This window comes from Telmatherina bonti (genome assembly GCF_933228915.1).
Source record: "Telmatherina bonti genome assembly, chromosome: 8".
NCBI classification, from domain to species: Eukaryota; Metazoa; Chordata; class Actinopteri; order Atheriniformes; family Telmatherinidae; genus Telmatherina; species Telmatherina bonti.
In genome coordinates this window covers 38,236,069-38,249,444 of record NC_136626.1, presented here as the reverse complement: position 1 = coordinate 38,249,444, position 13,376 = coordinate 38,236,069, and the positions used below count along the sequence as shown (strand labels likewise).

At 45.2% G+C, this 13,376-nt stretch overlaps 1 protein-coding gene across 1 annotated transcript in view; it reads left to right on the top strand.

Annotated features, from left to right (window-relative positions):
- Window positions 1–4,654: 4,654 nt before the first annotated feature.
- Window positions 4,655–13,376, top strand: part of tbl1xr1a (TBL1X/Y related 1a) — a 31,924-nt gene continuing 23,202 nt past the window's right edge. The window contains exons 1-2 of the mRNA XM_079245089.1: window positions 4,655–4,813; window positions 4,889–4,945. Coding sequence (XP_079101215.1) covers window positions 4,689–4,813; window positions 4,889–4,945 — 182 coding nt within the window. The 5' untranslated portion in view covers window positions 4,655–4,688. The remainder of the gene's footprint in view (window positions 4,814–4,888; window positions 4,946–13,376) is intronic.

Here is a 13,376-nt window from a genome sequence, read left to right as displayed (position 1 = left end):
CATGAACAGAGTCTGGATGTTTCCGTAGCTGTGTGGACACCAGTAGGGCTGCACCATTCTGGATAAAATGAGAATCACGATTTTTTCTGCTTAGAATTGAGATCATGATTCTCTCACGACTTTTTTCCACGTATTACCGACACGTCAACTTTGCAACAGCTGACACTGAACATAACAACAATAAATGTCTCTTGTCTTCTCTTACACACACAACCTCTGAATAATTTTAATAGTAACATTTTTAACAATATTTTCTGTGCATAAGGTGATGAGAGGTCGGTATGGTTCTTAAAATATAAACAACAGGAGGGTTGGACATGAAGTTAGAAACTTCACACAGCAGTCCTTTGGTTAAATTTGATATTCTGACATTTAACAATGGAGGACAAAAGTGATTTATGCAATGTGGGTCTCAAGGGATCCACAATCTAATTTTAAAGGCATAACCTATTTCAGTGGCAAAATAAAAAAACAAAAAAGAGTTTATTGATAGTACTAAACATATCTAGGGTGGTTTCAACTGACTTTTTGTTTTCCCACAACATTATTCCTCTCTCCTACAACGTCCATTACATTACAGCATATGGACAAATATGCAAATTAGGTGATGATGTCATTCAGTGACTTCTAGAACAGCCAATAGCTGCTTTCTTTACTTTGGACCAGCAAAGTGACCCAAAAGAGACACTTTGGCAGAGTTACTTTGTTTTGTTGTTGTTTGTTTGTTTTCTTACTTTTGGTTTGTTTTTAGTCAAAGCAAAACATGAACATATGTTGGTAAAAACATAACTTTTAAACCACTTCCTGGACAGACAGTTTAAACTGGACATTAACAATCTAAATGGACCAAACAGAGACAACAGATGTTAGTTTACATCCCACTCTGTAAGCCAGGCTGGGATCAGCCGTGGATTTGCACGTGCACTATTCATTGTGACTGTGCACGTGGACTTGTGCAGGTGTCCTCTCTGCTCCTCTGACCGACTGGGAGTGCTTTATGATGGGGAGAGGCTCCCACCGCTCGTTCCTGACAGTCACTGCTAAACAATATTTGCTTTCAAGTCAGTCGCCAAAACACCAGAAACATCTCCAGTAACTCCAGTAACATCTCCAGTAACTCCAGTAACGTCTCCAGTAACGTCTCCAGTCACTCCAGTAACGTCTCCAGTCACTCCAGTAACGTCTCCAGTCACTCCAGTAACGTCTCCAGTCACTCCAGTAACGTCTCCAGTAACGTCTCCAGTAACGTCTCCAGTAACACCAGTAACACCAGTAACGTCTCCAGTAACTCCAGTAAAAGTTGCTAGATTTGTCGCTAGTCGCTTTTAACAAAAAAAGTCGCCAGATTTAGCAAGAAAGTCGCTAAGTTTTTTCCTATCAGCCGGCATCTGCCGGTTTGGTGGTGCCACCGTGAAAAAGATCCCAGTCAAACAGTTTTCTGCTTGCTCCATGTCTTGCTTTTAATTAATATTTATCCCGTTCTTTTCCTGGAGAACCTCTGCGTGTCCCTGCACAGCCCCGTTCTGGCTGTCGCAGCACTCCGTGTCCCAATGGGCAATGAACCAATGGGATAAACTTTACTATGCGACAGATGCCAACATGGCGCGCTTCAGCCACCTTTGATGTCTCGCTACGAGAAAGCTAATTTTCCTTCACCTATTCTATTCTACAGTCATTTAGCAACGCTTTTATCCAAAGTGACACACATATGAGTGAGAACAACACAAGCACGAAATCAAACAGTAGATTCTCGTGGACTTTCCACTTGGATGCAGATCCTTGCATGAAGTGCGACAGGCTTTTCTTTTTTCTTTTTTTTTACACTTGTTTACTCCCTTCCCACCCCATAATATCACCTATGTTACAATACAAAGAATTAATACCATAAAGTTTGTTGCAAAGAACTGGGCTAAGTTCTCCAGATTTCCAACAAATACAGCTATACTAAGTGTGGAAGTTCTCCTTGAAGAGCTGAGTTTTCAGCTTGCTATTAAAAGTAGACAGGGACTCTGCAGAGCGGACAGAGTTTGGGAGATCATTCCACCATCGTGGAACAACAGAGGAAAAGAGTCTGGCTGGTGGTTTAGTCCCACGTTGTGGTGGTAACACGAGGCGTCTTTCACTGGTGGAACGTAGCTGTGGAGAGGGAGTGTAGGTCTGGATTAGGGAGTGAAGGTAGACGGGAGACGTTTGACTTATTGTTTTGTAAGCCAGAAGCAAAGCTTTGAATTTGATGCGATGCAACCGGAAGCCAGTGAAGAGCGATTAGCAGCATCCTGACATGAGCTCGTTTGGGTTGCTTGAAAACCAGACGCGCTGCAGCGTTCTGGATCATCTGCAGAAGTTTAACCAGCATGCAGGCAGACCTGCCAGGAGGGAACTGCAGTAATCGATGCGTGAGATGACCAGAGCCTGAACCAGAAGCTAGGTCGTATGTTCTGTCAGGTACGGTCTGATACTCTTGATGTTGTAGAGAGCATATCGGCAGGTACGGGCAACTGAGGCAACATGGACCTTAAAGGTCAGCTGGTCATCCACCATGATACCCAGATTCCAGGCAGCAGATGTAGGAACAAGTGTGACAGTCAAGCTTCACACTTAATTGCGGATGTAAGGAAGGATCGACTGGGCAGACAATGAGCTCTGTCTTGGACAGATGGAGCTGAAGGTGGCGATCCTTCATCCATGCCGAGATATCAGCAAGACAAGCTGATATTCTCATTGAGATGGTTGTGTCATCCGGAGGAAAGGAGAGGAAAAGCTAAATGTCATCAGTGTAACAGTGGTAGGAGAAGCCATGAGAACTTATGACTGCACCAAGTGAGGAGGTGTATAGTGAGAAGAGAAGAGGGCCGAGCACCGATCCCTGAGACTCCCCATGTGAGCTGGATACTTCTCCTCACCAGGATACTCTGAAGGATCTTCCTGAGAGGTAGGACGAGAACCAGGAGAGGACAGATCCAGAGATGCCGAGCTCAGAGTGTGGAGAGCAGAATCTGATGGTTCACTGTGTCAAAAGCAGCAGACAGGTCCAGTGGGACCAGGACTGAGGATTGACCAGTGGATCTGGTCCAGCAGGACTAGGACTGAGGATTGACCAGTGGATCTGGTCCAGCAGGACTAGGACTGAGGATTGACCAGTGGATCTGGTCCAGCAGGACTAGGACTGAGGATTGACCAGTGGATCTGGTCCAGCAGGACTAGGACTGAGGATTGACCAGTGGATCTGGTCCAGCAGGACTAGGACTGAGGATTGACCAGTGGATCTGGTCCAGCAGGACCAGGACTGAGGATTGACCAGTGGATCTGGTCCAGCAGGACCAGGACTGAGGACTGACCAGTGGATCTGGTCCAGCAGGACCAGGACTGAGGACTGACCAGTGGATCTGGCAAGCCGGAGGGAATCGGTAACAGACAGGAGAGCAGTTCCAGTGGAATGGCCTTGCCTAAAGCCAGACTGATGTGGATCAAAAAGGTTTTCATCATGGAGGAATTGCGAGATTTGGCTGAAGACTGAACGCTCTAGTAGTTTAGATAAGAATGGCACCGGTGGGACCAGCCGGTAGTTTCCAACCTGGACTGGGTCGAGTGTGGGTTTCTTCAGCAGCGGGGTGACCCGAGCTTGCTGGTGGGAAAGACTCCAGATTCAAGAGATATGAGTAATATGAGTTACTGCAGCTTTGATCGTAGGAGAAATGCTCTGCAGGATGTCGGTAGGAACCGGATCAAGTGCACAGGTAGTTGGTTTAGAGTTCTGTAGAAGCTTTAGGACTTCATTCTCATTCAGAGTGCGGAAGGAGCAAAATGAAGCACCACTAGCTGGATGTGGTGGACTGAGCTGGTCAGGCTCAGAGAACTGATTACTGATGGTAGCAACCTTTCCGGTGAAAAAGGATGCAAACATTTCTACGGTCAGCATGGCGGGAGGCTGAGCAGGAGGTGGAGAGAGAAGAGAGTTAAATGCCATGAACAGCTGCTGTGTGTTGGGAACAAAGACAGTGTTGACAAAGACAAAGTTAAATTAACATAACTGTTTACATGTTTGTAATTTTTGTCAATATCAGGGCATTAAGATCAATTTGAGTTGATTAGAAATAGTTCATCACGATCTGCTCGTCGTTGCAACACATACTGATAGTTCATGATGCGTCTCTGAAGGGAAGGTCATTGAGTCGTGGACTGAAGCACGACCGTGCAACAGCATGAAGGGATTCTGGGTGCACTGACAGTAGGTCTGTTGAAATGTTTAGATAATTATTGATATCAATCAATATGAAGTTGTTTGATCCAGCCCCATTCTTCAGGGAGTTTTTCTGGCTGAAGCTCCTCTTGTTTTCATTCAGGAACCACAAAGAACTCCGTTTGGAGATGGATTCCGGTTTCATCGATCAGGTCCTCGGATGGCTGATCAGTGATCAGGTCCTCGGATGGCTGATCAGTGATCAGGTCCTCGGATGGCTGATCAGTGATCAGGTCCTCGGATGGCTGATCAGTGATCAGGTCCTCGGATGGCTGATCAGTGATCAGGTCCTCGGATGGCTGATCTGTGATCAGGTCCTCGGATGGCTGATGGATGGCTGAGGTCCAGCTTGTTGACCGGCTGTTCAGAGGAAGATGAGGTCCAGCTTGTTGACCGGCTGTTCAGAGGAAGATGAGGTCCAGCTTGTTGACCGGCTGTTCAGAGGAAGATGAGGTCCAGCTTGTTGACCGGCTGTTCAGAGGAAGAAAGTGGGATGAGGGCGGGTTTAAAGGAAGTTCCTGACCTGGTGCTGAAGACGTCCACCTTCATCAGGAGGCCCATAGGAAACCTGATGTCTGTGCAGACATTTTGTCACATTTGCTTTGTCTCATGTCAACACTTCTGAGTATAAACTCTTTTCTTTTGCAGATTCTCTGTTCATGGTCCAAATCCTCGACTGAACATCCTGCAAGTTCCTACAGACGGGTGAGTGTAAAACTAGTGAAGCCTTCTCGGCTCCTTTACTTTCTCTCTCCTCACCTCCCACCATGCTGCTGGAGGAGAGAAATACTTTGTGTCTGCAGTATCGCTGTCAGATAGATAGCAACAGTGGTGTTTTTTCAGTCAGGATGGAGTATACCCACTTCTTTTTCAGTCAGGATGGAGTATACCCACTTCTTTTTCAGTCAGGATGGAGTATACCCGCTTCTTTTTCAGTCAGGATGGAGTATACCCACTTCTTTTTCAGTCAGGATGGAGTATACCCGCTTCTTTTTCAGTCAGGATGGAGTATACCCACTTCTTTTTCAGTCAGGATGGAGTGTACCCACTTCTTTTTCAGTCAGGATGGAGTATACCCGCTTCTTTTTCAGTCAGGATGGAGTATACCCGCTTCTTTTTCAGTCAGGATGGAGTATACCCACTTCTTTTTCAGTCAGGATGGAGTGTACCCACTTCTTTTTCAGTCAGGATGGAGTATACCCACTTCTTTTTCAGTCAGGATAGAGTATACCCACTTCTTTTTCAGTCAGGATAGAGTATACCCACTTCTTTTTCAGTCAGGATAGAGTATACCCACTTCTTTTTCAGTCAGGATAGAGTATACCCACTTCTTTTTCAGTCAGGATCTAGTATACCCACTTCTTTTTCAGTCAGGATCTGGTATACCCACTTCTTTTTCAGTCAGGATCTGGTATACCCACTTCTTTTTCAGTCAGGATCTGGTATACCCACTTCTTTTTCAGTCAGGATCTGGTATACCCACTTCTTTTTCAGTCAGGATCTGGTATACCCACTTCTTTTTCAGTCAGGATCTAGTATACCCACTTCTTTTTCAGTCAGGATCTAGTATACCCACTTCTTTTTCAGTCAGGATCTAGTATACCCACTTCTTTTTCAGTCAGGATCTAGTATACCCACTTCTAAACCCCCTGCAATGCTGTTTTTACTTTGCAAATGTCCCTACACATGTACCCACATAGCTAAGGTTAGCTATATGCTACATTGGTGCAGTCATCAGCTGCGTTAACTTTAGCCTGAACATAGACATAGTACAGATATATGTATATATGTCTATGAGCCTGTCTCTCACCAGTCTATGTGCCAGTCCTTCCATAACTCTTCCTTCCTGAAACCAAAGAGCAGAAATAATGTGACAAATATACAGATCAGTTTTGGGCTGAACTGAGTGGAGTAGTCTTGCATGTATTTTTTCTGGCTACTTTAAGGATACTTTTCTGTGTTTTTTTTTTTTTTTTTTTTTTTTTTTTAAGGTGAAAAGGAGGATGGGGTGTGGGCGTGTGTGGGGGCGGGATGGGGGTGGAGGGGTAGGTTGGGGTTTGTGTGACTTGGATTGGGGAGGGGTGTGTGGAAGGGGGTTCGGAGGGGAGTGTGTGTCAGGGACGGAGGGAGGGAGTGTGTGCATGTATATATGTGTGTGTGGGGGGTTTCTTGTGCCCGAAGAGCGCAGCTGATGCACTGGGATGCGGCCTGGCTGCCGCTGGGTGGCGGTCTGGGGATCCTGGCCCTTCGACGGTGTGTGCTGCGCTCTCTGCCTATGGGGGGCCTTGGGGCCCGTGCTCTGTCTGCCCAGGTCGGCCCTTGCCGGCCTGGGCCTGCTGGGGCCTGTTCCCCCTGACTGCGGGGGTCTTTGGTTGGTCCTGGGCGGATGCATGGCTGGCTCCGGAGTGGGGTGCCTGGGGTCTGTGCCTGGGGGTGACTGTCGGTTACCCGGGTGTCTGGGTTCTCCTGGCCTGCCTCTAGCCGTGGGTGGGCGGGGTCACATTGGCATGATCACTCTTCTCCGAACACGTTCCACTCTGTTCGTTCTGCATGCGTCACAGTCACTGAGTCATCCAGCAAGTTTATTCATTAGTAGCAGGCAGCTTTCTTTCTGTCTTTTTGACTTAACTTGCAGGTTTCTGGTCCACCTGACAGTCAATGGTTTTGTTCTCTACAGGGACCATGAATCTAGAATTGGCCTGTGTAGGTGTATATATATATATATGTGTGTGTGTGTGTATGTGTGTACATATGTATGTAGGTGGGTATGTATGTGTATGTACGTGTATGCATTTAGCTCTTTCTCTTGTTTTCTGTGTTTCTTTTCTGTTCTCTTTCTGTCTCTCTTCTGTCCTCTCCAGCCTGGTCCAGCAGCATAAACTGTAATACGAACAATTATCCAAAACAAAAACAAAAACAAAAAAAAAATTCAATTCAACTTTATTTATATAGCGTCAAATCACGGCAATGCCATCTCAAGACGCTTTACAGACAGAGGGGAAAACATAATGAAAGCCAATTCATAACAGCCTATATAAGGAAACATACAGATTGAGTTGAGTCCAACTCAATCTCCCATCCTGAGCAAGCACACTGGCGACAGTGGGAAGGAAAAAACTCCCTTTTAACAGGAAGGAAACCTCCGGCAGAACCCGGCTCAGGACAGGCAGCCATCTGCCTCTGCTGTGTGGGGGGAAGAAGACAGAAAGACAACAGACAACAGGAACTGCTACTCCCGGCCAGGGAGACCTGCTGAGACAGGAGACATACATGTTAATAGCCTCTTTCCCACTGTAGGAACCATTTGACGTTCCTGTAACCTTTTCAGTTCTTTGGCGCATTCGGACAGATCGGAACTTAGGGACCATGCCCCTGAGTTCCTATAACCATTTCAGCGCCTACTCAACTTCCGGGTCTTTCCTTAGTTCTGTAGGAACGCATCTGACGAAGCAGGCTGACGTAGGTGATAGCTACGCCCTCGCGCTGAGCGTCGCTACTTAATTTCCGCATCGTCAGACCCTGCCATTTTTAAAAACCACTGTTTACGGAAGCATGGAGAACGCAGCTGATAAGTGGACAGACGACGAAGTCAGAGCCCTGCTGGCCGTTTTTTCAGCCGAGGAAATCCAGAGGGGGTTCGAAAGCACACAAAGAACACGATGGCCTTGTCGCTCTCCATTTTTGCTCCTTTGTGGTGTTTTCCTCTTCGCGGTTTGTTTTGTTGCTGAGTGGCGCTAAAATAACACGTCACTGTCGCAGATGGTTGCGTCAGATCGGGTCTCCGACTCATGTCCGAATGCAAAGTGACACGGTTCTCTGGCGAAGGACAGTTCTTAGAACGCTATTAGTTCTCAGAACGCAGTTCTTAGAACGTCTCTGTCCGAATGAGACTATTGATGCAACACTGTTATTGGGGGGGGGGGGGGGGGGGTAAAAGAGAGAGAGAAAGAGAAAGAAGCTCAGTGTATCAGGAAATGTCCCTCAGCAGTCTAAACCTATAGCAGCATAACTAAGGGATGCTAACCATCCCTAGTTATAGGACTTATCAAAAAGATAAGTCTTCAGCCTAGTCTTAAAGGTGGGGAGAGTGTCTGCTTCCCTAACACTAACTGGGAGCTTATTCCATAAGAGAGGGGCCTGATAACCAAAGGCTCTGCCTCCTGCTCGGCTCTTTGAGACTCTAGGAACCGCAAGTAAGCCTGCAGTCTGCGAACGAAGTACTCTGCTTGGTATATAAGGAACAATGAGGTCTTTGATATATAGTGGTGCCTGGCTGTGGAGGGCTTTATATGTAAGGAGAAGGATTTTAAATTCTATTCTAGATTCAACAGGCAGCCAATGAAGAGAGGCTAAAACTGGAGAAATATGATCTCTCATGCTGGTTCTGGTCAGGACTCTGGCTGCAGAATTTTGGATCAGCTGAAGGCTTTTCAGGGCATATTTAGGACAGCCCAGTAATAGAGAGTTACAGTAATCTAGTCTCGAAGTAACAAAAGCGTGAACCAGTTTTTCTGCATCACTCTGAGACAGAATGTCCCTAATTTTGGCTATATTACGTAAATGAAAGAAGGCTGTTTTAGTAACCTGCTTAATATGTGGGCCAAAGGACAGGTCAGGGTCAAATATTACTCCAAGGTTTCTCACTGTAGCACTGGAAGCTAAAGTAATGCCATCCAGGTTTAAAGGATAAGTATAGTTGAGTATCATCTGCATAACAATGAAAGTTTATTCCATGCTGTCTAATAATTTTGCCTAAAGGGAGCATATATAGCGTGAAGAGTATTGGTCCAAGTACAGAGCCTTGAGGAACTCCATGACTTACTGTAGTTTGGGAGGAGGACTTGTCATTTACATGAACGAACTGAAGTCTATCAGATAAATATGATTTAAACCAGCTTAACGCTGTACCTGTAATTCCAATCACCTGTTCTAGTCTCTGTAACAGAATGTTATGATCGACTGTATCAAATGCAGCACTAAGATCAAGCAAGATAAGTACGGACACAAGTCCTTTGTCTGAGGCCATAAGAAGGTCATTAGTAACTTTCACCAATGCCGTCTCAGTGCTATGATGAGCTCTAAATCCTGACTGAAACTCCTCGCATAAATTATTTCTGCTCAGGTGGGCATGTAGCTGAGCTGAAACTATTTTCTCCAGAATTTTGGACATAAACGGGAGGTTAGATATAGGTCTATAATTTGCTATCACCTCTGGATCCAGAGATTGCTTTTTAAGTAAAGGCTTGATTACAGCAGTTTTAAATGATTGTGGTACATATCCTGTCACTAAAGACATATTGATAAGATTTAGTAGTGATGTATTAATTAAAGGGAAAATGTCCTTAAAGAGGCTCGTTGGGAGAGGATCTAAGATACAGGTGGATGGTTTAGATGAAGCTATTATTTTAGTTAATTCAGAGGGTTGGACAGGACAGAAACTATTTAGGCACAAGTCAGATCATGGTTCTAAGGATGCTTCAGAGACCACAACAGGTTCAACATTATAGGTAGAAGGAAGAATATTGTGGATTTGATCTCTCATAGTGTCAATTTTATTCCTGAAAAAATACGTGAAATCATCACAGCTAAGTGAGAAAGGAATACATGGCTCCACAGCGCTCCTAGTAAGCCTAGCTACAGTGCTGAAAAGAAACCGAGGGTTGTTTTTGTTTTCCTCTATCAATGATGAATAATAAGCTGTTCTTGCCGTACGTAAGGCTTTTTTGTATACGATTAAACTTTCTTTCCAGGTTAAGTGAGTAGACGGTAGAGGGGGAAAAATTGATTCAATTGATTGTTTAAATTTTGTAATATTATTGTCTGATAAACATCTACTATAGTAGAATTTATTTTTGGTCAGTGAGTAATCAAAAAAAAAAAAAAGAAAGAAAGAAACCAGAAATACAAGGGGATCATTAAATCTATAAAAGCTCCCCTCGGCAAAATAAATGTGCTCAGCAGAACACAGCATCCAGACCATCAGTCTGCTTTCTTAAATGCTGGACAAGACAATTTAAAAAAGAAAAATAGAGAGTATCTCCACTTCTTGAGGGACCACTAAACCACTGGAGAGCAATACAAATAATCTACATAAAACACGCTGTGCCTGCAGCTCTGGATCGGAAGCATCTCCAGATGGCTTCCAGCTACTCCTCCTCCCAGCGCAGAGGTGGAACCCTGAAGTCATGTTGCAGTCAGGGAAAGGGGAAATTCTGATGAAAACTAGTATAATTCAACACAACGTGAACTTTATTGAGATAAACTGCATTGTGGGATCCAGGAATATGATAGAACCGGGTCGAACCGGGTCATCAGAATCACATGGCTTGTTTTGCTTTGGGTCTCAGTGAGAAAGAAGCTGAAGGGGTTTTTACCCACTGGGGTACAGATATTAACCCACAGCATCAGCAGTGTGTTGGATGTGGACAACCAACAGCACAGCTGGGGTCTCAGGCTGGTAGCTCGATATAAATACTTCATCTCCGTTGATATACAGGTACATCTGAGTAGTTACGTTGTTTTTTTAAGCTGTGTCGGCTTCTTTTAATAAACTTTTTTACTTTTAAAATGAAACTGAATTGTTTTAATTCAGTCTTTTTTCCTCCTGGTGCTTATTCTGAAGAGGTTTTATAAAAAAAAAATCTACAGGTACATCTCAGATAATTAGAATATTATGAAAAAGTTAAAAATTTTTATCATTCATTTCAGAATGTGAAACCTATATATTGAATGGATTTATTACACATAGAGTGAAACATTTCAACCATTAATTCTCTGAAATGTTGATGACTGTGACTTTTAGATGATAAAAACCCAAAATGCAGCGTCTCAGAAAATTAAAATATTACACAAGATCAATGAAAAAAAGGATATTTTAAACAGTCAGACTTCTGAACAGTATGTTCATTTCCATGCCTCAGTACCTGGTTGGGTCTCCTGCATGAATTACAGCATCAACACGGCGTGGCAATGGAAGCCACCAGCGTGTGGCGCTGCTCAGGTGTAATGGAAGCCCAGGTTGCTTTGATAGCAGCCTTCAGGTCGTCTACATAGTTGGGTCTGCTGTCTCTCATCTTCCTCCTGACAACACCCCACAGGTTCTCTACAGGGTTCAGATCAGGTGGGTCTGTTGGCCGATCCAGCACAGTCATTGGAGCAGCTTTTGGTACCTTTGGCAGTGTAGGCAGGTGCCAAAGACATTTATTTCAGTAATGTAACTAATGTAACTAATGTAATAACTACGTGCAAAAATACAATTTTATACTATATTTGTTTATTCTTCAGTGAGTGGCTGTGACACTCTGAAGGTCCACCGAGGTGGCAGAACTCCCCAAATTCACCTCAGGACCACCATGAGGGGTTCAGAAAGAAGTGAAGGGATCGTTTATGATAGGAAGAGAAAATAGTTCATGGTAAAACCCACTTCGTCTCTCTAGCAACGCCTTCATCTCCATGGAAACCAGCAGGAGCTTCATGACTCATTTAATAAAAACATGATTTATGAGGGTAGTTTCTGTCCTGCCGTTGTCTGTGTGGAGAAATGACCAGAAGTGGACGGCGTTTCCAGTTTGAATCGGTTTGGATGCTGGAGGAGTCTCCTGTCATGTTGCTATGCTACATGCTAGCATTGCGGTGATGCGTTTCCGTTTTTTTTTTTTTTGTTTTTTTTTTGTTGTCTCTTTCAGCATTTAGGCAGCAGAATGATGGTCTGGATGTTCTGCTGAGCAAATTTTCTCTGCCAAGGGAAGCTTTATAGATATAATGATCCCCTTGACTTTCTGAATTTTTATTTTATTTCTATATTTATTTTGTATTGTTTGAATTGTAGAGTTTGTACTGCTGGACCAGACAGGACAGACGAAAGACAGAAAGAGAAAGGAGAAAAAACATCTCATAAGAAAAGTGAAAGAGATAAAGGGAGAGAAAAGGGAAAGAGGAAAAAAAGAAAAAAACTAAAAAACAAAAAGAGAGAAAACAACCTACAGATGTATACATACACACACATACAGGCACACACATACATATACACACACGTATACACACACATATATATACATATGTACACATATACATATACACATACATACATATACACACACACCTCTATGCACACACACACATACATAGGTACAAACATATACGCACTCGCCAGTATCAACACATATACATACACATACAAGCCAACTTTAGATCATAGTAACTAAACTATGAATCTAAAAAGTTAAATATAAATGAGAAACAAACAGAAATGAGAAAACTAGCTGCTGTTAGTGAATAAAACTGCAGACGACTCGGTGACTGTGTCACATGCAGAACATGCAGAGTGGAACGTGTTCAGAGAAGATCATGCCAGTGTGACCCCTCCCACACAAAGGCAAGAGGCACGCCAGGAGGACCCCCGAGACCAGGGCCATCGGCAGCCACCCCCAGGCGCAGACCCCAACCGCCCCACCCCGGAGCCAGCCATGCACCGACCCAGGAGGCGGCAGAGGGGGGGTCCCAGCCAGAGTCCCCCGCAGTCAGGGGAACCGGCCCCCCAGGGCAGACAGAGCGCGGGCCCCACGGCCCCAAGAGCCCAGAAGCAACCCCCCACCCCCGCAGGCAGAGGGCCCAGCCCACACCGACGGAGGGCCGGGATCCCCAGACCGCCACCGAGCGGCAGCCAGGCCGCACCCCAGTGGACCAGCAGCGCTCCCCGAGCACCAAGACCCTCCACGCACCCACGCACACACACACACACACACACATACGCACACACACGTGCACACACACACACACACACACACATGCACCCACCTACCCCCACCCACACCCACACGCATCCACACTTCCTCCTTAACACCCATTCTCTTACACACGCTCAAACTCACACTCTCCTACCCCCGTTCTTCATACACACACACCCCCTCACACACACATCCCTGCTCCCTCTATAATCACCCATTCTTCCATACACGCATACCCCACTCTACACACACACACACACACCTCCCTACACCCCTCTATCTACATTCACAGTCCTCATTGTACACCCACCCCATCACTTCCCTGTACCACCAACATAACCCCACATACGCACCCCCACCCATCTGCATACACCCCCCCTTCCTCCTATCCCAGCGGCCATCCACTTTCC